The sequence below is a fragment of the Protopterus annectens genome, chromosome 8.part0, assembly GCF_019279795.1.
Source record: "Protopterus annectens isolate FY-2018-M chromosome 8.part0, PAN1.0, whole genome shotgun sequence".
NCBI classification, from domain to species: Eukaryota; Metazoa; Chordata; order Ceratodontiformes; family Protopteridae; genus Protopterus; species Protopterus annectens.
The window spans coordinates 295,748,008-295,775,561 of record NC_056741.1 but is presented as its reverse complement, the minus strand read 5'-3'; the positions used below and the strand labels follow the sequence as shown (position 1 = coordinate 295,775,561).

The 27,554-nt window shown below is 42.1% G+C and overlaps 1 protein-coding gene across 4 annotated transcripts in view; it reads right to left on the bottom strand.

The window, feature by feature from the left end:
* LOC122808766 (dnaJ homolog subfamily A member 1-like) overlaps nucleotides 1-27,554 on the bottom strand; it is a 206,852-nt gene that overhangs the window by 130,194 nt on the left and 49,104 nt on the right. For 3 of the 4 annotated variants that reach the window (XM_044079793.1, XM_044079792.1, XM_044079794.1), the window contains exon 4: nucleotides 15,413-15,517. The exons of the other annotated variant lie outside the window; for it this stretch is intronic. In XM_044079793.1, coding sequence (XP_043935728.1) covers nucleotides 15,413-15,517 — 105 coding nt within the window. The remainder of the gene's footprint in view (nucleotides 1-15,412; nucleotides 15,518-27,554) is intronic. 4 annotated transcript variants of the gene reach the window in all.

Here is a 27,554-nt window from a genome sequence, read left to right as displayed (position 1 = left end):
ACCTAGGTTTGGTTGATCTCTAAGCCTGGTAAAATGTGCCAAATAATTTAAAGACCTAACGACAAAGGTCAAAGCAAAACGCACAATTCCCTAATCTGTCAAGTGCCCAGAACTCCTTGTTGGGCAGATGGACAGTTTGGCTCTTTCGCCAAATTCTTTTAAGTAGCAGCTACCAAGGTATCACTTCCATGGTATCAGGAGCCTTCCATGCGCGCTGCACAAAGAGCTCATCGGCAGGCAGGATGACCCAGGAGTCTGGGCACAACAAGCCTGCAGGAATATGTATTCCAAACAAAGAGGAAGGATTAGAGGGCTTCCAGTCACCCCTCTAAGGATCGAGGATGTCAAAGGACCTCAGAGGCTAACCGTGGGGACCCTGCCCAGTCATCAAAATCCATATCTTCAGTCAAGGATTCCTCAGTGCAGTCCATGTGCTTCCTCTTACACAAGGCTTTGTGGGGTACTTGGTCAGTACTGCAAAGAGGGGTCTCCTGAGGAGGAAACACCTGAGGCTTTTGTGCCCGGTGACTGGTAGTTGAAGCTTGTGGTAGCTGTGGCACAGAGGGGGGAGAGGACTCAGACAAATGAGCTCTGCCAGTGGAAGCAAGTGCCCTCCATGGCCTAGAAGGCTGGCCTGCCCAAGGGGGGATGGGAGCATGACAACCTTGGAACTGGAGTGAACTGTAAGAGCTCATCCCTGGAAGAGGCCATAGAAAAAAATTAGTGTGGCGACAGGAATGCCCTCCCCCAATGGCACAGCCACTGGCCTGAGAAGAGCTAGATGCCCAGTGCACTGAAGGCCACAGACTGGTTCCAAGGGGAGATCCACTACTGGAGTTTGAGAGGGAAGCTGCTGTTGGAGTAATAGGCTTCAAGACTTGAGTGGAAGTCAAAGGAGGAGTATACATTGGGGTTTGAGGACATGTACGTTCACCTGAATGAGGGAACGTGGACATGAGACCTCTGGACACAAGCAACTGGTCAACAAGCCACAACACATCCTGTTCAGAAAGACTCTTGGCTGACCACATGGAGAAAGCCGATTGTGATTATGGCCTTTTTAGGAAAGGACTGACTGCTAGCAAAAGGATCCAGTGAAGGGAAATATTTGGTCCTTGCTAATTCAATAGGTGCAGAGCTCGGAGCCAAGAAGTATGCACGAAAGAAAACTGCGTGGAAAAGTCTGTGCTGAAGATGTCAAACGTCATAGCAGTTGAAGGTGTCTGCACCGTAAAGGCAAAGGTCTGCCCTGAAGGGCATGGTGCCGTAGTGGAAAGTGTTTGCACCAGCAATAAGGATGGTGCAGAGAAGGACTGCACTGAAGCACATGTTGGTGCTGAAAATGTCTGCACCGTGGAGTACAGAATATTCATACTTGGAGCCGAAGGTGAGTGTACCAATGGTGTCAAAAGAGACCACCTGTATTGAAGGTGCCACTAGGGGTTGCAACAGAACTGTCGGAACCATAGCGGATCTGTAGTTGTCTGCACCAGAAACTCTGGTGTCTGTATAAGACACGGCTGTAGTCAGAATCATTTGGGCGGTGCAGAGCCTGGAGCAGACAGGGTCACAGGGCGCAGCGCCACAGTAGTAAATCAATTTCACCTTCTTGTGAGTAGACTCCCTACGATCTCCAGAGGGAGAAGTAGGGAGCAACTTCAAAGAAAAACATCTCTTGTGGGGTTTAACAGGTGGGGGTGAGCCCTCAGACCCAGAAATAGCCTCAGAGAAAGGAGACTAGCAGAAAACTTTCAAAATTAAACAAAAAACTTATTCTTCCTCTCATTGAAAGTCCTGGTAAAGAAATTTTTACAAATACCACACGGAGGATCCAAAGTGGGAGACATTAGACAAAAGTCATGGCCATTGGAAAGCAGCAACTTATGGCCGCAATCTTTGCACTGCTTGAAAAACACTACTTTTCTTATCAGACATAACTGGTGTGGAGAAGCACAGCACCAAAAGGAAGAATAAGGGCTACCCAACAAAAGGGCAGAGAGAGAAAAAGAATTACCAACAATGGTAATGAAGAATTACCACAAGGTAAGGAAAGAGGGTAATAAAGGGAAAGTGTGCGATAGTGTAGGAAAATATTACAATAAGCTTTTGAAAAAAATTTAAGAGCAATATATGAACTTTCAAACAATTAGACACTCAGCTGAGAGAGTGGCTTGACATGGCTGTACAGCAAAGTGGCAAACTTGATCCGAGGTAAGAGGGAGCAGAGCATTCTGGGTAGGACCTTGGCTCAAAAGTTTTGCCAACATGAGCTTGATATTGGCCGGCTCAGTTCTGAGGACAGAACAGATAATCTTCATTCATTCCTTACTGATGGGTTATCAGATGGAGACATTTTATCCCCCCAAGAAAATGATTAAAATCAACACAGGAAGTGAATAACTCAATGCAGATGGTTTACAGGGCAAGCTGACACGACTAAAGCACTTTATGTGGGGAAAAACTCTTAAAGGAGAACTTCTAGCCTTAAGTGTAGTGCAAGAATAATGGTGGCTCAGCACCTGCAGAGTCAGAAAAGAAACTCCGTCATGTGGACCTTTTGGAACTGGAAGGAGACATCCCTAATATTTTTCGAAAAAACATGGTCTACTGTGACAGCTGAAACTGAAGAAAACCAGGGCTTAAATTATTATTGCTCCATTAAAAGCATAGAACTCAGAAAAATACCCCACCGTTTAAAATTCTACTAAACGTCAGATACGGGACTGATTAATGCTGACATTACACTATTATAATACATGCTAATATTGTTAAATATTAAACATTGTGAATATTTCACAATAAAATGTCTGACATTGGAGCAGTTTCTGCTACTTGAATATTCATTTAAGCCACGTGCTTTCTTACTTAGATGCCACACAGATCAGATCCCAGGGCCTTTAATGTTTTAAGATTTTTCAGTGTATTTCCACCTTTGCAATTATAGCTATGGTTTACAGTCTGCTTGGGGGTTCACTTATAGATTTATACACATTCATTAAACACTTTTACATAAACCTGAAGTATTAATTTGGTATAAAAGCGATCTTAACCATTTCAGTTTACAAGTTACCAATATTTATGATGGAGGTCTAGTGGTGGATCTTTTAGTCATTTTGTTACAGAGTTGGTTTCTTAATAAAGTTTGGATTAGTAGTGAGCCTTAAGAAGCTGTTCTTGTATATTTTTAATTTGGTCTCTAACTTTTTATAGTTTCAGTTCGAAGGTAGCACTGTTTACATTATGGTGTTAAGGGGGACTTGGCTTAAGGAATGAGTTTAATGCTCTTACTGCTCTTAGCAGAATCACCCACTGTAACCACTCCCTTGCTCCAAATAAGCAGATTATATATAAATAATGAATGTATTTAATGTTTTTCATTATAGTCAACTAGGAACACTTGTGTTTCAATAAAGGATACTCCATTTAACTCAGCTGTGGACTACCTACTTTATTTCGTAGCATGTATTTATTTTAAAGTTAACTTTTTATTAGTGAACTATGTGCACAACATATTTCAAGGAGCAAACTCTACACGGCTAAGTAGCCGCTTGCTCCCCTCATACTAGTGATACATGCATCATGAGAAAGGGGGTGGGTGCATAGTGCATTATAGGAGCAGTGGAAAGTCCAAGCCTTGGAAAAACATAGGAGCATTACTGCCCAACAGCAACTATTTACTTTTAGATGGACAAATACTTTCTTGGCTCTGGCAAAATTAACTCTAAAGAATGAGGGTTTGGGATACAAATAGTCTTAACCTGACAAATCCAAGACAGGGTTCGATTCTGACCTCTAGTTACTAGCTAAGCTTGCCAATAATCTGCAGACAATGCTCTACTGAACCAAGTGATCATCCTAAGGTGGATGGCAAGATACTAGATATTTGGGCTAACAACCCTGCAGCATTATCTGCCACAGATCTCAAAAAATATGAACAGTCAGGGACAGATGAAGCCTCCAATGATCTCATCCTCTCTCTCTATAGCTGAACACTTCAGGCTCTCTATAGTGTGCCTTGCTGATGTGCTCTGTGGTAAAGAGATGGTCTCCAGTAAGATGTCGGTCTTTTAGCTATAAGCAAAATCTCCAAGCACTGAGGCTTTGATTAAGCAGAAGGCAAAATAACCAAGCTAATTTTTCAGAATAAGACCACATACACAAAACACGTGGGTATGACAGCAGTCCTATGATCCAATTTAGTGGTGCCCTACAACAGCGCAACAGTTTTCTTGGTAAGCAGACACCAGCTTGAACACAAATGAAACAGGTGTAATTCTGTGCTGGAACTGTCATGAGCCAACTCTCAGAAGCCCTACAACAGTCCAACTTGGCTACCAATTTTAATTCCAGCATAACCCAGGGATACTGTAACCCAGTGGGAATGTGCCTATCAGCAAGATATAAACCTGGGGCCTTCCTCCCTTCTGTTAAAGCTTCTGTGGAAACAGGGGGCACTATGGGATATGGGCAGCGTTTACAGCCTGAGAAGTTTACTCACCAAGCGGGACATCAGTGTGAAAGTTTACTGCACAGGGACTTGATAATGGATAACTACATCCACACTATAACCCCCCCCCCCCAAAAAAAAAAGTGACAGTAGCATATGCAAACAAGGAGAGATGGGATGAAGCCCTGTAACAAGACCAGCATGCAAACAAAGGGAGATGGGATGAAGCAGAACGAAGGCCTGCCCATCCTCAACTCACCCATAAGCAGCTCAGTAAAAATGGTCACACTACAGCACCAAAAAAGAGCCAACATATCCACTAAGTTTTCAAGTACACAGTTGCAGACCTGAGGTATTAAATGTTCTGGCGACCAAGGTAAACTCTAGTCCCTCAAGGAGAGCATGGACAGCCAGTACACACACACACACACACACACACACACACACACACACACACACACACACTCCAAAACGGAGCAAGAACTGGATGCAAATTGCAAAACCACTGCTGTTTCTTGGGAGGTATGCAGTTGTGCAACACTGAATACTCTACTAAAGTGCTAATCTCTCAACCTTGCTCGCTTCACAAAATACCTTAAGTTTGCTTCATCGGTCTGTTCCTTGTAAAATTTGTGGTTTTACAGCAGATCTTTCAGGACTGTAGTAACCAAATTACAGACACTGAGTCTCCTTCGGAAAAGACAAGCTAATGCAAAACTCATTACTCTGGCAATTTAAGGATACAAGACCAGTACTTATATCTGCCCTTTATTTTCTGTCTTTCTGTAATACAGACTTTAGTCAGAAATCATTACATTAGATTGAGAAGCATCTCATACCACAAGAGAAAATGCAGAAACTTCTATAAAACTGTTGTCTGAAGCAAGATAGTTAATTTGGCAATACAGCAAGGTACTGGCACAAATAAAAAAAAAAAAAAAATCAACTGGTACTATGGATATATCCATCCAAACATTTTGCCATTTTCATCTCACCATTAATAAGGGGGAAACATGTGACATATCTATACCTATACTACTACACAGTTTACAGTTATCCATCCATCAGCCCCCTCCCCCCAAATTTTCTACATGGGGTCAGGGTATTGTGTTACATCTTGCTTTTAATTCAATGCCACACTCCTGCCTTCGGCACTTATGGTAGACAGTCGCAGATCTTCTTACACAATCCAGCCACCACTTTGCGGGATACCTTCGTTTCCTCTTACCTTCTTCCCAATCTGTCCCGAATCTTCACCAGATAGTCTTCTGCACATGCGTCTGAATCAGTGTAATCTGTTCTCTGATCTTTTCTGCAACTGGAGTTACTTTGGCTTCTGCTTTTGTCATTTATTAGTTGGTCCAAGTGTGCATCCTACCACCCTCAGGAACGTATTTCCATCACCTCTAGCTTCCTCATCTGCTCTGCCTTTACTGCCCAAGTTGCTGCACCATATAGTACTGATCACACCATTGTCTTGTACACCTTACTTTTCAGCTTCTTTGGTATTCTGTCAGACTACACCAGCTGGCTGCAGCCGCTCTGGAATATATATGTAATTATATTTATAATTACTGCATATATATTTTACTACGTTTGTATTACACACATTTTACATATATAACATGCATACACAACACACTTACACAGAGACAGGTAGAGAGAGATGTATACCTATTACATACATTTTATATACACAAACATGTACATACATGTTATATACACAAACATGTATATATGCATATTATACACATGCGCACACACACCTCATAATGCAACAGTGACAATCTACATCCAAAGTTTACACTGCCAGGTGACTAGCCCTGTGTGGATTATATGTGCACACACACACACACATACATGTGCACATGCACAGCCAGTCAGTTACTTTAAACATGGAGACTGACTTCTGTGTTATGTGCAAAATCTAGGTGGGCAGAACACAAGTGAAATACTTGACACTTGTGGCAGCTTGTAACGGACAGAAACCAATAATGTATTTCTCACCAAGATTAAGTTTCTGTCCAATGTTCAAAGGAGCTTTACCATCTCTTCTAAAAGCCACCCAGTCTATACAGTTAACAGTAATAGACTGCTCAAACCCCCCCCCCCGTGACCACTCTTAAGGGCCAGTATCTGCTTTATTCTTCAGTATTAAGGTACAGATCCACTCCATTTACAAACGGGAGAAAAATAAAACCACCACCATCAGATATATTGCAGAACTCACCACCCCACATTTAAAGGATATCATGTGGCAGGCATACAGACTTGTACAAAAATAGATTCTAGGCTAGAAACAGATACAGCTGAAGAGAGCAACTGCCAACTTTTCCAGAAATGCACAGCTTGCCATCTGCAGCAAAACACCTTACCATGAAGGCTGCCAAACGGTCTGGTTAAAGAGTAGTGAACAGTTACTGCGGAAGATGATGCGCATACCAAACTCAATCCATAACTTAATCCTGCAGCAGGCATGCTGCTGAGACCAGTTTTCCTAGCCCAAAGTTTAAATACACACTTTTCACAATGCAAAGTTTCCTGCCAGCCATTATCGCCTGAAAAATATCCTTCAAGTGCAACCGTCTTCATTTGTAACATTTTTGGCATAAATACTGAAGCCCCTTTCACAGCTTAACAGTCTACTACAAAAGACAGACAGCATTAGTTTTTATTACACTGCTGGCTTAACAGCACAAGCATGGTGCCTGTGCAGACGTTGACCCAAGTTTGAAAACACATGGGCATCTGATATAGGGTGCGGGTGGAGAGGGGGAATAGCTCTCCTATACCAGAGACTAGAGTAAATGGAATGCCCAAGCAACCTCTATAAGAAGCAAACTCCACAAATTGGACCAAAAATTTATGATTTCTTGGTATCACTGAAGTAGCCACAAGTGCAGCCTTTCACTTACCCCCATATAAATCAAGAGGTCTTGAAAGCTAATCGCCAGGAGAGCTCCATGAGGATTAGCACACACAGCTGAGGGCCAGTCTCACAAAACAGTATTTGCCGGCATACATGCAGTGTTAAATGCTACACTCACCTAAAAAGGTATGTTTGCTTGATGCCAGACAGCCACAAACCTGAGAACCCAATACACGACCTTATCAGATCCCCCACACCAAGCAAGGAATAAAAGACGGTCAAACCTAAGTCAGGAGGGCCACTGGGTAAGGAGCAACTATCTGATGTGGGGCTTGGCAGATAAGGAATCAGGGGAGCAGCTGGAGACTGTAGGGTTAGAAAGGAGAAAATTTTAATGTTTGGGGGTTGCTCTGATGTCCTCTTATCAACCATTTTAAGTGGCACATCAAGAAAATGCAAACTATCAACGAAGAGAAAACAAAAACCACCATCATCTTCCTCCTCCCCCCTTCCATTTCCTACATGGGGCCACGGCTGTTACGTCAACTGTCACCATCTCTATTCAGCGACTCCTTAGACCCTCATGCCAGACTGTATTTGCTGGACAGTTTCCTCTTGCCTTCTCCCAGTCTGCCCTAACTCTTCTGTAGATGTGTCCAAACCACTGTAATCTTTTTCTCTGAACTTTTTTGTAACTGGAGCTACTTTAAGAAACGAAGACACAAGAGCAGAAGCGAATCTGTCCCACGGTATGCATCATACCACCCATTCTCCACATCATCCCCATCTTAGACTGCTCTGCTTTTAGTGCTCAAGTTTCAGTACCATATAGTACTGGCTGCACCATTTTGTACATGTTACAGCCAACATCTGACTTCTATTCCCCTTAACCCCCCTCCCAGATATCTGAAGCTGCTAACCTATTTCATCATTTTTTCGCTTCTCTCAATTCTCAGCTTCTTCTGATTTCACCTATTCGCTACCATAACTGTCTTCCTGTACCAAGTTTCATCCCATGTACCTTCATTTTTGCATTCCATTCCTCCAGCCTTTGCTGAAGTTCTTGCTCAGTCTGCCTGTACAGCCACACCATTTGCTATGTAGTCAAGTCACCAGTATTAACTGCAGTGGGCTCAGAGCTGAACCATGCTCAATGGGAACCCCACTGTGACTGCACACTATCTGTACTTAAAACATTAGGTCATTATACATAGTTTGCACCAATACTATGAAGGTTTCTGGACTAACTGCAGGAGTACCCAAATCAACTTTCTTTGGACCCTGTCATATGACTTCTTTAAGTAAAGTCTAGGAATGCTCATAGGGACACATCTCTAGCTTCTCAACCACCTGCCTCACTGCAAACATGTCAGTTGTGCTGCATCTTGATCTGTAACAGAGGTCAGACACCTCTGTACTATAGCTGTGAATGTTCCCCTTTAGATCTTGGCACTAATGCTTATTCTCCAGTCATCTGGGATATGCCTTTGGATCCAGAGAGTGTTCAAAGCAGTGTGGAGAGATTCTCTAACTTACTTAGCATCTTTATCATTTCTGCTGTGACCTAATCTGAACCTGCTGCTTTTCCAACTTTGTTTTCCTTAATGCTATTATTCCATGGTGGGCTCCTCAGCTTTCATTGTAGGTCGTGTCTGAGGTATGCCACCCATCTCCACATTTCTAGTACAACTGCTGTGGGGTTTTCTTCATTCAGAAGCTGCTCAAGTACTCCTTCAAAACAGCCTTTGATGTCCTGTTATTGCTGGCATCCCTGTAGGGTATATGACCAACTATATTTACCTTGCAAGCTGCCAGTTTCTTTGTGCCTTATAGAAAGTCACTTTTCCAGAAGTAATGTTAGCCAACCAATATTCCTTCCTAGTCTGGTCCATATTTTTCATCTCCCACTTTTCCCTGAATGTTGCAACTAGTCATTTATGCTGTGGGGCGACTGCTTCACATCGCCCATTCTAAGCCAGTGCCTTTTCTTTACTAGGATGAAATCTACTGAATTACAGGCTGGTTACTCCTCTATGCGATTGTATGGCTCTCTGGACTATGTGCTGCCTACTATGAAGCCAATTGTCAAACAGAAGTGTAGAATGGCCTCGCCTTTATTCCTGTCGCCAGTCCTGATATTCTGCCAAGACAGCACAAAGTTACATGCATCTTCTTCTAGGTGATACAGATTTTACTCTGGCATACAGCAATTTCACCATAAACACTGTACAAGGTATGCAAAAGAATTCTACCATGTTTGAAAATCCAGGAAATGGAACCACTTCTGCTCTCAAAGCAACAGCTGTGACATGAGATGGCTCGAGTTAACAAATCAACTCCTTTTGCATTTGTTTCTTGTATAAAGTGCACTGAATTATTTTGTGCCAGAAGCCAGTTCAACATTGCTGCAGAGGTAAGAAAGTTATTAACCTCAAAGACTTACTATTTCTTGATGGTGTCTGCAAAGGGCAGTGCTGACATTGTTTTGTCTTTGTGGATACACTTCTGCAAAAGACAAATAGTCTGCATTACTAGGTGTGTGCTCTTTTACAGTCCTCTCAACTGTCCCTCTTAATCCCTGCTAAAACTGACGTTTTACACTTAAATGACAACCAAATTTAGACTAATTTTACTTCACAAAATGTATTTTAATTCACGTTCATTTTTTTCTGTCAATGTCTCAAATTAATGGTAGTTTAAATGTGTCCATGTCTCTTATTTCTAGATTTGTCCCCGATTCTGCTGAGATTTATCCCGGATGTATTGAGTCATGTTTTATTTATTTTGGGGAGGGGGGGGGGGCAGAAGAGTCAAGTTAGGCATTTTCAAATTTCTGACACTGAACACAAAAGGTTCGCCATCTCTTTTAGATCATGCTATATAAAAATTTACCTTGAGAGGATGACAAATGCTCAAGTTAGTTGCAATTCTTTGCAGGGTTACCTTCCCCACAGGAATAATGGCAAATAGTTGGGATCTTGACAAGTATGCTCGCTATCAACACAATTAGTAAGCAAGCTAGCTATTTATGCATTTAGTATCCGCATAAAATATGGGACAAACCACAATGGAAGACCAACTTCCAGTGAATGAGGACATGAAAACCCGCCTGATTATTAATGGGGGTCAAAAACCTGAACTGAAGTGGTGACTGATCTTTTTAGCATTGCTACCTTAAGGAGGAAGAAAAGTATAGGAGACAAAAGGACACTAAACACTCAATACATTTCTGACCCACAGCTCCAAAGAAAAGGCAGTTAATGTTCTGTTTTTACAGTTATTTTGGCTCCCCTTCTGCTTAACTCTCTGAAATATACAACTGCCTTGTCCATAGCCAGCTCCAGCCACATCACCAACAGCTCCCAGACTACTTCCATTCCAAGATTCCATATAGTGCAGTACCTACGTGCATCCAGTCGTGCATGGCATGCTGTTAAATGAATATCCATCCCCTGTCAGAAGCAGATGATTTACCCCCCCCCCCTTTACTGCATTTACCAGTTTACATCCGAGGGCTACTCCCCTCTATAGGTGTCTCCATAGGTATTGTCTAAGTAACTTAGACCGCAGTTAGAGCTTTATGGGATAGTCTTGTCAGTCCATCTGAAAACTAAGCTGCTACCCACCCTACCCCTAATTTTTCATTACTAAACCTTACCCAACCTCTGTCCCATTAATACCTCTTCAAGGCACCATTTTATGAATTCCATATGAAGTAGCAATTTTTGCTGCATGCTAAAATACAAACCTACTTCTCCCTGGTCATTAAAATAATCTAACTCAAACTCAGATTAAGTTATCTTACTCTTAGTTTTACATCTTACTCCAATATGATCCTTCAAAAGCAGCATCAGATTTCAAAACACTAAGTCTCTTGTTGCATGGCTTCAATCCCTGTGCACCTCCAGCAAACCTTCAGGACAAATGTCTCACTAAATTAGCCCCAGCACTCTTGAGGGGAAGAGATAAAACCCACCCACCACATCTCTCACAAGTGTTTGGAATGCCAGCTGACAAACTGGATTCTAGACAATTTATACTGTCAATTTTCTCTTGGAAAGGTATACATTTTACACTACAGTGAAGAACGAGTTCTATATTTCTCCAAATTTTCCCTGAGGAAGGCCTCCCAGTTTTATTCTTAACAGGAGTAGGCTACAACTGAAGGGCCTCCACCTTGGCTGGTTCCAGTCTAGTCTTAACCACCACCACCCACTCTGACCCAAATGACACTTCTGCCCCTCCAACTAAACACTAACTTCTTGTTCATTTCAATCTGGCTAACATGAAACATGGAAAAAATATTCTTGCTAGGATTATCTCTAGACTGTAATGTCCAGGTAAGCAAGAGGAAGTGAGCTTTTTTAGGTTATAATCTGCCAACATCTGTGCAGTTGCTTGGCCATTTTTCATCTTAAAGGTCATTCTGTTAACCTTGCATAACCCAAGAGTAACACCTACCTCCACCTCACTACACATAGCAAGGATACCAGCCTGTAGCTTTTGTAAAGACATTTAGTACCAAAATAATGATCTTGTGCTTCACTTACATGGCAGTCATCTGTGAATTCAGTTTACCATGAATTACTAACATGGCACCATCTTTGGCAATGCCACAGATAAAGCCCAGGACCGCTGGACTCATTACTTTCGGATACAGTTTTTTTCCTACAGTTCTTGACGTATTTGCTCATTTTTATAAGGGGCCCATTTTGAAGGGATGCACCAGATGAAGTTAGATACATAAACTAGCTCTTCGGTACTGCACAAACACCTTAACACCGGTGTTACTTGATCCACAGAGGAGTCAAGCCCATGCATCAGAGAATGTCTACAAGATCTCCCTCAGACTATTCAAGTAACCCAATGTAGACACCAAGTACTACTCTCACTCCCATAACAGCTTTACCACAGTTAAATCACTTCAATGAAGAACACCCATGACTTCTGCATATAAATATTACCTGGCCTTGGCTATCCTACCCGACTTCCTGCTGCTTGGGTGCTGCTGTGCCAACTCCATGAGCAACTTAAAGATGAGGACACTCCACAACAGATTCCTTGTTAGAATCACTCAGTCAAATTAAATCCAGGCGCTCCCACAGCCTAACTGTTTTGAGTTGCTGTATGCCAACACCTGTTAATTCCTTGCATACCTTGGTACATGCAAAAAAAAGGGATTCCCACTCCTACTTGCTTGAACTGGACAGCAAACACTGTCTTCATGGTACCGTTAGACCTCTGGGACAGGCCAATACTTTGCAAGGGACAGGGGATATTCTTTAAATGCTTTACTTCACACTGCTTACAGAATCAGTAGGTAAAACATGAACCCAACTTATTTGTAGTCATTCTCTGCAGGCTCAGCTTCCCCAGAGTATTTGCTATGAAGTTACTGAGAGGGTGGCATATCAAATCCTTTTTGCATCGTATGGAAAAAAAAGAAATTCTAGAACCACTTATAGCCAACAATGGAATATTATGTGCTATGGCATAAAGTGCCATCAACAAGACTTGAGTAGTGCCAGCTGCTGTATCCCATCTCTTCAGCCCTCTTTCAGGAGCTTTTACCTATACACCAGTTTTCCCAGTACATATACTCATACTCCTACCAGAGAGCCCAGTATCTCAACACCTGTGGCACAAGTATAGGTTCAATGCTATTACTCTGCCCCCTTATTGTGAGGGCCACCTTACCAGCCTTGGCAGAAGGCATGGGCACCGACTGCCTCTCCTCCCTTTGAGCTCAAACTCACCTCCATGCCTTGTTGTATTAACCACATATCCGCAAGGTACCAAGCCATTACATTAATTTCTTATAAACCCCCCAGGAAACAGTGCAACAGGCCTTTTCCCTTGACTGCTCTTCCCAAATCCAAAACACAGTGGTACTAGGAAAGGTAGCTCTCCAAAGTCAACTACATTGGACTGTCCTGGCAAGTATTGCTCCATTTTGGCCACTGCAGGCTGATGCTGTAGCCCTGTTAGCAATAGTCTTTTTTCCTTAATTAGGGTCGAGTACAGGGCCTTTGTCTAAACAGCCGTTTTCCTAGATACAATTGTTGCAGTACAATTGTTGCAGTACTGCTTCTGCTTGCTATCTTGTGAGCATTGTTCATTACCTCACCACAATGTACATTATCTCACATTTGGCTGCACTGAAAACAGACGCTCCACTAGACTTGGGAGTGTATTAGAATCACTGGCTTTGCAGTTTGCTTGTGGAACTTGCTGCGATGGCTCAGGCTTCTCCCATGGATACACTTTCATACACATGTAGTGCTGGGTACCCCCATCTTGCAAGTTAGCTTTTCTTCCCCCTCCTTCAGTTCAAGCAATGTTACACTCCGTCTGCCAGACTGTCATATCTTTGTTTTCCCCTCCAAAATGTCTGCCAGCATTTCAAATGTGGAGAGCAAACATCCATGAACCCAACTTTGAAAAGGATGCTTATTGCAGAAATAAGATAATCTACCTTTTAAAGTCAATCTTTCTAGATGCTTCATAAATTAGTAAAAAATTAATTTTAGCACAATTCAAACATCTACAGTCAGTTTTGACACTATTTGCCTTGCCTGTGAGCAGAGTTGGAACACTTCACCCACCGCCCTTGACCAATTTAGTGTTCATCACACACTACTTGATTTAAAGATCAGCCACCTTTGGTACCGACCTTGACAGTTCAACGTTCCCCTTTCCCAGTGCTTACCTAATGAAGGGCTACTTCCCTCAGATGCTGCCGCTATTCTAGGGTCTGAGAATATTTGTAAATAAAAAATATTTACAGGCATTTCCAGACAGTAAAAGAAAAGTGAAAGTGGGAGAGCATCGATACTGCCAGGAGTCCATTTACAACTTAAAAGTGCAAAAAAATAAATTGCTACATGTGACAATCACAGCAAGTTTTGCATGTTTTCTCCAAGAGTGCAAAATTTGTTTTTATTCTTTACATGGCATTTATGTAAATTTAAAGCAAGCATGTACTAACAAATTAAAAGGTAACAAAGACAGGACACAGTAATCAGCATGCTGGATATAAATCCATCATTGCAAAACAGGATAAAGACTGGCTTTTGCAGCAGCCTCACCATTATCCATCAACTTCTACTCTCCCAGAGTTGCACAACAAAAATATTTGAAAAAAATAAATCTCACCAAGAAACCACAGGATTACTGCACATAGTTGAGCCAAGACAGAGAAACTGCTAGTCTAACAGTTGTCATGCAGCCTAGAGCCTAAATGGAAGTGTACCACATTTTCTTATTCAGTTGCAATGACATTATGAAAGCAGTATTTCAAGCGAGTCCTACACAAGTATCAGCATGCACACGTCCTACTAAAGCTCAGACATCAGGCTGCTTCCATTTAAATGACTTGCAACCCACTTAGGACACACTGAACTACAATCCCAGCCACCCACTTAGGACACACTGAACTACAATCCCAGCCAGGCATCATCACAATGCTCCAAGACTAATGTTCATGAGTTCTGTGGCATACAGAGATAAGACTAGACTACAACCTCGCAAATTTGAATTCAAACATCTTAAGTGATGAACAGCTGCAAGATGCAAAACTGAAACCCTCTTATCCACCCTACCAAGAAAGCATGGTGGTACCAACATGATAAAGTCTGCTAGGTGCCAAGCTGGATCATGATCAAATACTGTAACATCAGACTTCTGCAGACTGCATGCATATCCATATCTGTCGGTGTCTGTGTGCATAAGGCAAGAACAAGCAAGAGTTACATAAGTGTTCAGCCACCAGCGGATGGATCAGGGCCTTAAAGCAAAAAGCCCACATGGATTTTTTGATTAGAATTATTTTCATGTCCATGGAGCACATAAGGACAGTTAAATGCATAAATGTAACCCCATACACATCGGGGGGGTATGGAGCAGCAGTGAGCCTTCTTGTGTGTTCCCAGTTTTAACAAAGGCCCTTTTAAGTGTGGATTGGCTGAAACAGAAAAGTGAACTTACTACACAACTACTAAGAAAATAAAGTGGCACATCAGATACCAAATAAAATTTAACAAAATCTCTTTAATGAAGCCCTACTGAGTATTCACAACAGACATCACATAACTCACCTTTGCATTTATCACAGACTATTGTTTTTTCCAGTGCAAGCTTACGCATGCTTCCATTATACAAATCTTCCAGAGACACTGAAAGTTTGTGCACGACAGTTTTCCCTAAAGTGGGAGGGGGAAAAATGTCAGAAAATGCCAAACAAATTAACATGCCAGAAAATACTTTCCATAACATGAACAGCTAATTACCACCTGTTTTAGTGAGTCATGTAAACTGTCTCAAAACATGATATACAAACTAGATGATTCATACCGGATGCAAAACACAGACAAGCCCCCTCATACCGGATGCAAAACACAGATAAGCCCCCCCATACAATCTCTTGCATTTTTAGGAGTAATAGGGCTCAAACTGAACACTTCATACATAATCTTCCCTCCCAAATTTTTTGAACAGACACATTTTTAAAGGACAGTTCATAAGAGCACGCTTGGAAAATAAATTTGGATTAGTCCCGAGAGGAACCCGCTGCTTGCAAACAGCAATGAAAAGATCCCCACAAAAGTCAAGGCATGTATGCCAAATTATACATGTTCATTAGGTGGTCCCAACATGGAGACTATACCCTTCTATAAAGTAAAGTTCAATGCTTTAAATACAAGACTGAGGTAAAGATAGCTGTGTAGGGTACAACTCCAAGTACCCTTAGCACAGTCAAACTGGTACAAGCTCAGTCCCTCATAGTATGCTTCTCCCAAGCAGTAAAGACAGATCAGTGCAGGTTCTTGCTAGCTAATCTGGTGACCAAAAACACTGGTCAGCTTTTGCTCAAAAAATTCAGACCAAAGGTTAAGATTTCAGCTAAATGACTAATTAACTGAGGGCAAAAGTGGGATCAAATTTGTTCCGTGCAGATTCCATCAAAAATTGTCTCACTTCTGAGTGGACTCTACAGGAAGGGGAATTTTTCAACTCCCCCCCTGCTGATCTAAACAAAGGAAGGAAGTAAGGAAAATGGAACATGACAAGCCACTTGGATATTACACAGAAGACAATACAATTACTCAATAACCAAACCAATGAAACAGTACTATGGGGAGGGCTAATCAAAAGTCATTAAAATCCAAAAGCCAGGAGGACTAACATCAAGTCTAAGACACAAAGGCAGCAAGATGAGCAGTTTGAAAAAAAAAGGACTGAACGACAGCATGAAAAGCAGATAAAGGCCTTGGCACCTAGCCTTAAGGAAAAGGAAGCATGGCGAGGAGAGAAACTTCCACAGACTCATCTTAAACTCACCTCCACCTAGCAGTCAATGAGCCAACATGCTCCCGACAGCTGGGATAAGACAATTCCACCTACCAGTCAATGAGCCAACATGCTCCCGATAGCTGGGATAAGACAATTCTACAGAGCTAAAAAGTCAAGAAATTTTAAAGGTATTTTTTTCAACCGAACAAACTAAGCAGCTTTCACACAGCTTGCTCAGCTAAGTTTGTTTAAAAGCTTTAGCAGGGACAATGAATACCACAATTCAGGTGTCACTAAAAAATACTACTCTCTCTTTCACATCTACAAGCAATTAACCTACACAAGTACTTCTACCCTGGCATGAATCGGCAAACAGCATGAGACACACAAGGGAGAACTCCTTAAAAAGTTAAGCAGTTTCAAGAAGAGACATTTTCAGAAAGTGGAATAGCAAAATGAACTGGCGGCCAGTCGAGTGCAAATGACAGTGCCAATGCAAAGGATGCAAGGCTGCCATTTGAAGCTGGAGGGGGTATCTTAAAGAATGTACACAACTTATTAAAAGAATACTGAAAATATCAATGTTACTATGCAGCCCTTTTCGGTCATCCTTTTTATTCTACATATTAAAATCTCTCAATTTTAGCTGCATTTTTACATCCTGGCCTGCCAACTGGAGTATACATAATACACGACATATGACATACATGCACACATTCCTGTCCTACATACAACAAGCACCTGCTGCTTAAACATGGACCGCTGTGGGGTTGCACTGCTTAAAGTGGGCAAACTGCTTTTGTGAAATACACTATAGCACTGGCTCTGCAAAGCAACACTTAGACCAATATCTAGTGGCCCCAGGCACTACGCTGTGAACACCTTTAAAATAAAAGGAGAGCTATAGCCCTGTGTGTAATCTTTACTCATTCTATTTACAGTTAGCAAAAAGGTATGCACAATGGGAGCTCATCTCAAATCATTTTAAAATCACCAAAATTTACTTAAATGACGATGGGACATAAAAGGTGACCCAATGACCAAGCAAAATTTGGCTTTCAAAATGACCAATGTTTTACGCAATTTGGCAAATATGCCATTCCAGCCATCTGCAGTCAGTGCTCAGGATCTTGTACCATCTCTGGCCTAGGCAGAAAACAGTTCGGCTTTCTACAAATTAGATATTTAGTTCACAAGCCATCCAAGTGCAGAACACATTCATCAGGACTGCACTCGCCAACAGACTGGCTTAGTCTCTTAAAACTGGTCATTTAAGATGAGAGGTCAACTTCTATTAAATTCTAAAATCAGATCAGAGCAATTCTAAAATAAGTGACAGGGACTTGCTATAAAGTCAGAAATCTGGAAACCTCCCCACAAGCTGTACAAGTTTTTAAAGGCCAAAATAAGTACAATATCAAGTACTACCAGATCAAACCAATTAGTTAAACCCATTGGTTGTCAACACTTGAGCTGCACAAAGCCTGGTTTTGTAAGAAACAAGGCACAGCCTTAATGAAGGAAACTTTGGTAGGACAAGGAGTGACTATCCAAATTACTATGTACTGCACACAGTGAACGCCCCACTCTGACTGCATGTATTACAATAGAACCGCAGACCAAGTTACTTGGCTAGATTAAGCTAGCTTTGCTAAAAGGTATGGCATGAGTGGAAACATGGCAAAAAGTCTCCTCTTAACAGGGATGTGCAAATGTAACACTGGACTTTAACCTAAGTAGGTCGGAGAAAGAAAAACAATTTTGTACTCTACTTCTAAGAGATATAAAACAGGAAAAAAAAAACCATGAACATTCCATACAAGAGTAGTGGACTGCCAAGAGAAATGTCCAGGTCTAAGCACCCATTCCCACAAAGCCTCTTAAAATCCTATAAACTTTATACTGCACCACAAATGCAGATGCCACCTTCACCGCCCCCAAACCGATGCTGTACTAAAAAGCATCTCCAGCAAATGTATTACACCAGAGAATTAACTACGATCTTCACCCAAAATTATGGGGTACACCACTCACTTAACCAGCAAATAGTCTTACCAGAAAAGCTGCAAGCTGCTGGTAACACAAAACAACCCTCAATTGCAATGAACTGTTCATGACAGGCCAGTATAAAAGAAATCCTATTAAAGAAGGCTAGGAGTCCACTAATGGACTGAGTTGAGCAGGAAAAAGGCACCCACAGAAGATACCAGTCAATGCAAAAAGACTCGAGACCACATATTTCCCAGGGGTGGAGCAAACAGTAAAGTTACCTGCTTCACTGTCCCATGTTTGGGTCTTGGGTGCTGCCTTTAGCCAGAAAACCCTCCCCCAAACAATTCTGCTACCTAGCTCTTTGACCTGAATAAGGACACCACTAGAAGAGGCTCGCTATCTCAGTAAAAGATTATCTAAATAGGACTTCATGCTTAGATACAGTGCTTACAAATATGGACAAATCTGTAGCCATGAGAAAAAATGAAATGTATCAAATAGTACTGAAAGTGCTCTGCATAGAAATGGAGATGAGATGCTATAAGCAGAGAGCTCCATGGGCAGATGCTGCTAATGTAATGATCAAGGCATGGCTGGCAAAGCTGAACTGAGAATGCGCAACATAAATGCCAATGCCACCCTAATGGATTTTCAAAGAGATCAGTGCAAGTCTACCACAGCAAGCTTCAGGAACACGAAGAGTGTCCTACAAAGACAAAATGCTGGAAATGATGCTCCCTAAAGGAATAGGCCACCTTGAAGAGCAACACTATAGGAAAACGAAGTGAAAGTAGATACTGGAAACACTGGACTGCATGAACAAGACACAATCAACAGGAGTAAACTATGTCAGGTGCTCAGAGTAACGATAAGATCAGACAGCAACGAATTACTGAGGGAGACCATGCAAACACCAAAAGTTAGAAAAACTAAAGAAAAACTTTACCACCATGTGTGATTTCCATTTTTCCAGTGCAAACACCTTAAACGTCTTCCTGTTTGGATGACGTTGACTGCATAATCAGTCTGCAATTACTTTGCATATATTTCTTACCCCAGCAAGTGTGAATGGTTGCATACATAAATACATACATATATGCAATGAAAGTCTTTCACGTGTAAAGGAAAATCTTCATGGATTTGCCAGACAGGATAGTGGACTTTTACAAGAACAGCAGAAATTACCTTTCTTTCTTATAGAGACTAAGAAACTTTACTGAATTGACCTTTCCCCTGTGTGTTTTCCTTAAACCCTCATCTAGCTTTCTAGGACTATTACGGCAATGCCATGCAGCCTTACCGATTGTTACACAACTCAGACCAACACTCTGAAAGCAATTGTATCAGCTGCATGAAATGTCTGCCAGAAGGAATTAGTGCCCAACAAGAGAGCAAAGTTGCGGGCTTACTAGAGCAGTTTAGATTCATCTAGTCTTGGTCCGGTTTCTGGAAACTACACTAGTTGCTATGGCACACAACCCTTCTCGCAAACTTGAGCTACTCCCATCCCATAAGGCCTTGCTCCAAGGACTCCAACCATCCACCTACACTGGATTAAAATAAAACAAAAAGTGTACACATCCTTGTTTGTTAAAATGTCAGGTTTTTGTGATACAAAAAGAGACCACAATAAATCATTCCCACCTTTAATGTGACCTATTCAATTGAAAAACAAACATCTGTTAGAGGGAAAAATATAAAACAATAAAAAATATACAATAAGCTGGTTGCATAAGTGTTTACACCCTTAAACTAATACTTTGAAGCACCTTTTGATTTAATTACAACATAGTCTTCTTGTGTAGGAGTCAGCATGGCACATCTTAACTTGGCAATATTTGCCCACTCTTCCTTGCAAAAGCGCTCCAAATCTGGGCATCTCTTGTGCACCACCCTCTTCAGGTCACCCCACAGATTTTCTATTGGATTTAGGTCTGGGCTCTGGCTGGGCCATTCCAAAATGAATTCTGTTTTGGTGAAGCCATTCTTTTGCGGACTTTGACATATGCTTGGGGCCATTGCGTTGGAAGGTGAAAATCCTCTTCATATTCCTCATCTTCAGCTTTCTAGCAGAAGCCTGAAGGTTTTGGGCCAAAAGTGACTAGTATTTGGAACTGTTCATAATTCCCTCCACCTTGACTAAAGCCCTAGTTCCAGCTGAAGAAAAGCAACTCCAAAGCATGATATTGCCACCACCATGCTTCACCGTGGGGATAGAGTTCTTTGGTGACGTGAAGTGTTTTTGCACCAAATGTACATTTTGGAATGGTAGCCAAAAAGTTCAACCTTGGTCTCGGACCATAATTTCCTACATGCTTTAGGGAGACTATGTATTGTTCTGCAAATTTTAGCTGGGAATGGACGTTTCTGTGCAAGAAAAAGCTTCCGTCTTGCAACCTTCTTCCTACCCCATAGGCCAGACATATGGAGAATACAGGAGATTGCTGTCACATGTAGTACACAACCAGTACTTGCCAGAAATTCCTGCAGTGTTGCTGTAGGTCTCTTGGCAGCCTCCCTGACCAGTTTTCACCTTTGTCTTCTCAATTTTGGAGGATGTCTAGTTCTTTGCAATGTCATTGTTCCATAATTTCTCCACGTTTTTGAGGACAGTCTTTACTGTGTTCCATGGTATAGCCAATGCTATGTAAATTTGTTTGCACCCTTCTCCTGACTGATACCTTTCAGCAATGAGATCCCTTTGCTTTGTAAACTCTGCGAACCATGGCTTTTGCTGTTAGCAGGCAACTGAGTAAGTGCCAGGAAAACCCTACTTAGGACAAATTAACTTTGATTAACCCCAAGTACAGTCTAACTGATGGCAGGTGTGTACCAAAGACTGAATGCTGTAACTGAAATATTTAAAGGGTGTGCACTTGTGCAACCAGCTTATTGTACTTTATATTTTTCTCCTAACAGATTGTACAGGTCACATTAAAGATGGGAAAAGTTATGAAATGATTTACTGTGGTCTTTTATATCACAAAAACCTGGCATTTTAATAGGGGGTGTGTACACTTGTATCTAATGTATATCCCCGACTAAATAAAGTGATTGGTGGGATCCTGGGAATAAAGCTCCTGGAATTCTGATAGGTCACTTCAACCTGGAGTGAGAAGGTGGGTAGGTTATTCCAATGTCAAGACAAAGACATCATTCTGGCAAGTGCCAAACTTCTGTATTCATTTTGGACCTGTCCAGACACTTTTCTATTTGCTAATATTCAAGCCTCACATTTGCGTGATGTTGCTGCTTGTACAGTAGCAGTCATCAGTACCCTTGCAGATGCAAAAGCCTAGCAACTCAGATTTTTCCCCATAAACAGCTGTCACTGAAACCCTTCCAAGCTTTTCTGTTGCTCTAGGAACTCAGTTGCACACCGAGCAGCACTGCATTATTGATCAACCTTAGCCTATACAAAGTAGAAGTCTCTCTAGTAATCTAAGCACTAACAGCTCAGTCTTGACAAAGTAACCCACTGTTCATCTTATTAGGGAAGAGAGTAACAGCCCATCATTTATGGGTAGTTTTCCCCCCATCGGGGCAGCCTGATGTCTATGTACCAACTGTCTCACATAACGACAACTACTCACTCCTGAAAAAATACTTAATGTGAGATACAGTGCACTATGAAACTGAAGGAAAGACACTCCCAAGGGCAAATGGGATGCCAGGCAGGTTTGTCAGAGCATGCACACACACTAAGGACATAACACAAACTCACATATGCAGATTCTAACTAGTAACTTGCCAAAAGATGAGGCCTCCTAAACAGAAACCACTTGCACACAATGCAAAAAGCCACAACAAATAATGCACAAGTTTCTCAACAAATAAGCCCATAAGGAGTAACACCACAAAACCCAATGTATTGTTCATAGGCAACATTGTGAAAAATTAAATATTCACCTCACCAGGCTTGATAAGGAGAGGATTACAGTTAAATACCCATCAGGTGCCAGGATTCATCAAGTGACTCAAGCACTCAAGTCAACCAACCACAAGTACCAGTACGGCTTCATCGTAGCTCCTGACCCTTTGTGTAGCCACATTACAGTATTTGTCACAGGCAGGTATAAGCCTAGTCTTAAGCAGTATTCCACCTTCTCCAAAGGATAATGCCACAATACAAACAAAAACGATGGACTTAACAATTGACTTAGCTTTTGGTGTCAGTCCAAGGAGATGCAATATTTTTTGTCAGCCTGGGAATGCATGGAAGACCAGCCATGCTGCTTTGCCAGAGATAGTCTGGCCTGGTTAGGATTCTAAAGAAACTGCACAAATCACTGGAAGCACTTCTCACTTTGGAAGATGCCAATGTCTGCATAGTCACCAATACATGGTTCAAAGGTGCAAAAAGCACCTTGACCGTGCAGGACTTCCTTCCATACATTCAGACCACAGACTGAGCTTGATATAGGCAAAACCACATACCAAAATAATAGGTAGCTGTAGGTTCCCCACCATGAAAAATAAAAAGCATACCACATACCTGGACTTACTGGAGTCACTTGCCATACAAGCCAAACACATTACACATAGGTGATTTTAATGAACCTACCTTTAAATGGGAAACCTACACCACTACAAACATGTTGACTCAGAGGATCTTGGACTTGCCAATGCAAATGCTCTGGAACAGATAGGTCATCTACAAGAGGCACGAATGTCCTGGACATAGTACTTACTAACATGGAACAGCATTGCTCACACACCGCATATGATTATATCAGCCTCACTCGATATAACTGCAAGACCAGATACCCCATCAAGCTCAAAATGCTTAAGAATTTTTCTTAAACTACCTATTAAAAATTATATTGATTTCAAAGCCCCCTCTAACACAAACATGGACTCCTATGTCAAGGTGTACACCAATGCCAACACAAGCTGTTGTACAGAAGAATCGATGTATTGGACCAGACTAAAACCAGGTCTGGTTGGACCCCTAGTATAAAACAGGCTATACAACAAGAGAAAGGAACCAGTGCCCAAACCAAAGAGGGATCTGGCTCAGAGGAAGAAATCCCTCTCTAGCCTGATCAAGTTAGAGGTCTTGTCAAGTCTTCCAAAGCTAATTATGAAGCAAATATAGCCTCCCTAGACAAGGATAATCACAAGGCTTCAACTACATCCAGTAAGGGAATACCAAACTATATGCTGAATTGGTTAGAGATAGCACCACACATACTCCACTGGAAGTAATAGCCAACCTGCTAGCTGACAGATTTGGAGAAAAACTTCATATCCTGTCTCCTACAGTCATCCTCCAAAGCATACCAGTCACCATTCCTCAGCCCATTATCTCAGGACACCAGGTCATCCAGGCACTCTAAGACCTAAAACATGGCACTGAAGGGACCAGACAGCATCCCAGGTTGCCTTTTCAGCAACTGGAAAATATGACCTAGCAGACCCACTTGTTCCTGTGGAATGGACAGGGATCATAGCCAGTTCTCTGGCTGTGGCTACAGGATAGAAACAGTAATCTCACTGCATAAAGCATCAACTGACTCTGGGAATTATGGGTCCATAAACTTGACTGCAAAGCAATGGAAAGAATAATTACCTATGCCCATTTCAACAGGTCCATAATCTCCAAACTGCATCAAACCCAGTTCGTATTCATTAAAGATATAGGATGCCTGTTAAACATGACTAACAGACAAAATCATCAAAAGTCCTGGACAAGGGAAAGACTGTGTATACCACCCATCTTTACCTAACCAAGGCATACAATCCCCCACTCGTGTAGTCTAGAAAAACTCAACTGGAAAATAACCCTTACATTACCAGATGGTTAGGAACTGGCTCACCAGCAGGAAACACCGTCAAAGTGGGGGACTTCACCTGTAGCAAAAGGCCAGTCACCAGTGGCATACCACGGGGTTCTGCGCTGGGCCCCTTACTTGGGATTTCTCAGAAGTCCAGACAAGCTTGGATGCCTGTGGCTGACCAAGTTCACAGATTGCAAACTGGGAGCAATCATGGGAGCACCCAGCAATCAGAGCACCCCAGTGATGTTAATATACTACAGACAGGGTTAATGCAGACAAATGATTGGTACCAAAACCAAATGCGAAAAAATGCATTATTCCCTTTGAGAAAACAAACATCCCTGCTAAATTACATTATAGACAGCACCCAAGTGTAGACCCAGTGGTACATGATCTGGGTACTCTGGTTGATGGCAATCTGAACTATGACCACCACTTCTCCACAGTGGAAAGGAAATCCTATGTGGCACATCATATAGCTAAAGGCATCACATCTAGACCAAAGAATGTGACAATTCCATTACACACAATGCTCCCTGTTGCATGTACCTCACTAGACACCTGCAACAACTGGACAGACTAGAGATCTCTCCAAGAAATTACAGGGTACACAAGAGTGAAAGCCTTTCACTATATTCCGTCACCTACAGGCTGCTAAGGGGAAACCTGTGCCTAGCTTACAGGGCAGTCTCTGAATGATAGAAATGCTACACATTCATAAATAAAACTGCAGGAGGGTCACTCGCCCCAAGGATCTTAATTTAACAGGAACAAGTTATGATGGAGACCAATGCATCTTGCAGAGACCTGCACTTCTGTTTCATGGGAATTGTAAGCTTGTTCCAGAGAGCCCCTCCCTGAACCTCTTCAAAACACAACCTAGATCAATGGATTAATGACTACAAATTGTCTTCTGGGATCCTGGACAGGGGAAGTCAGTATTCGCTACCACAGACCCTTACTTCCAAGAACTTCACTCACCTAAACCTTTGACAACTGGGGCCAACTCAGGATAAATATGGCTAGGTTTGTAAGGGCCATTAGCCTAGTTAACTGCCTCTGAACCTATGGAAACAGAATGAAAGAATCATAAGCCAAACTTGTGAGTCTCACAAAGTAATCCTTTTAGAGTGGAGGCTCCAGAGGAAGAATGTGTCCTACAAATGGCACTTCACTACAATGCTAAAATAATGTATGCAAGGCTGACCTGTAGTAGTTGCCACAATCTCCTCCAGAGGACAACTTTGTAGCAGAAGCCAAAGGGTGCAGCCTAAACTTTGACAAGGGGGCGCTTTCTATCTATCCATGAAGGGCTTCCCACAGGGAGAGTAGTAAAGCATTATACACAGTGACATTTATATTTTGGGCTTTCCTGACAGAATATATTAACAGCTATTTGCCCTTCTTAAATTCCTTTGTGTGACAAAGCTACATTCACCTTTGAATATCTCAAGAATACCAGGAAAATTAATGGAATGGTTCAAATTGGTCTAATTATCCATCCTTTATGCCAAAAGTGGCCAATGTACAAGGGAAAAGCACTTGAAAAAAAGCTAGAGACACTATGTTCCTAACCTGTAGTGGAACACTATTCACTATTGAAATCAGAAAATTAGCCACCTTTCTGTTCCAAAATGCAAAAGCATTACCTCTAATGGAACTGATCTTGCAGCTGCAATGGCAGCAAAAACATCAGTCCTTTTTAGCACAAGTTTATGGTACTAGGGAGCAGCTTGAGCTACTTGCAAGGAGTCTGGCACAGCAATCAATCCAAATGTTTCCAAGATGGGACCAAAGTCACCTATCAAGGACAAAAAAAACGAAGTGAAAAATATGACAAAGCTTCTTTAGCACTGAAGTTCTGGAGATAAAATTAGAAGTTATGTACTCACCATAACGTTCCATCTGAGTAGGTGACTTCATTCGGATGCAACCTGTGGGTATCGGATCCGACCTCGGATCCGAGCCGGCAATTCAAAAGCTTAGGCTCCGAGCTCCTAGCTCCTCCCTCTTACCCATAACCCCTTGCCAAGCCCTGACTGACCTCAGATTGAGTTTGCCTCAAAATACTGACCACAGTACACTAAAACAGCATAAATACTCGCTTTATAAAGGTCAGGGGGATGGTTGCATCCGAATGAAGTCACCTACTCAGATGGAACGTTATGGTGAGTACATAACTTCTAAATCTGAAGTAGGCAGACTTCATTCGTCTGCAACCTGTGGGACAGAGTCCCTAGCTACCTGAATCTTGGGCGGCCGTCATGGAAGGATGTTCCGGAGCACCGCTGAGCCAAAGGATGCTCTTCTTCTAGAAACAACATCCACCTTGTAATGAGAAATAAAAGTATGAGGCGAGGCCCAAGTAGCTGCCGCGCAGATATCATCCAACGAAACACGGGACTTAAAGGCGGCTGACGTAGAAACTGCCCTAGTAGAATGAGCCGTAACCCTCTGAGGAGCAGGTCTGCCTGAAGTGTCATATGCCTGCAGAATGCAATTAGCAATCCACTTAGATAGAGTTACTTTAGATACTGCTTTACCCAGAGCAAATTTAGCAAAGGAGACGAACAGCTGATCTGATTTCCTGTGGCCAGCTGTCCTGTTAATATAAAAACGTAATTGTCTATGAACATCCAAGGAATGCAATTTGTATTCTCCTTTGTTTGAATACTTGGGAAAAACACAGGCAAATTGATTGACTGGTTAATATTGGATTCAGAAGAGACCTTCGGAAGAAAAGATGGATTGGTCCTGAGGCACACCTTATCAGGGAAGAAAGAAAGATAAGGCGGTTTGACACATTGAGCCTGAAGCTCAGACACCCTTCTGGCTGAAGTGATAGCTACCAGAAAGGCAGTCTTCCAGGAAAGGTATTTTAAATCAGCAGAAGCTGCAGGCTCGAAGGGAGGAGCAGTAAGGGCCTGCAGGACTAAAGACAAGTCCCAAGGCGGTACAACCTCCTTGACTGGAGGCCTTAACAAAAAAACTCCTTTGAGAAAAGTTTTGCATAATTTCGCCGTCATAAGGGGAGCTGTGTCATGACCAATGTGATAATGCGAGATAGCCGCCAATTGTACCTTAATCGTGGAAGAACTAGCCCCTTGATGAAAGAGGTCTGTTAGAAAATCCAGCACCGCAGACATAGTAGGTGAAAGGATCCACAGTTCTCTGT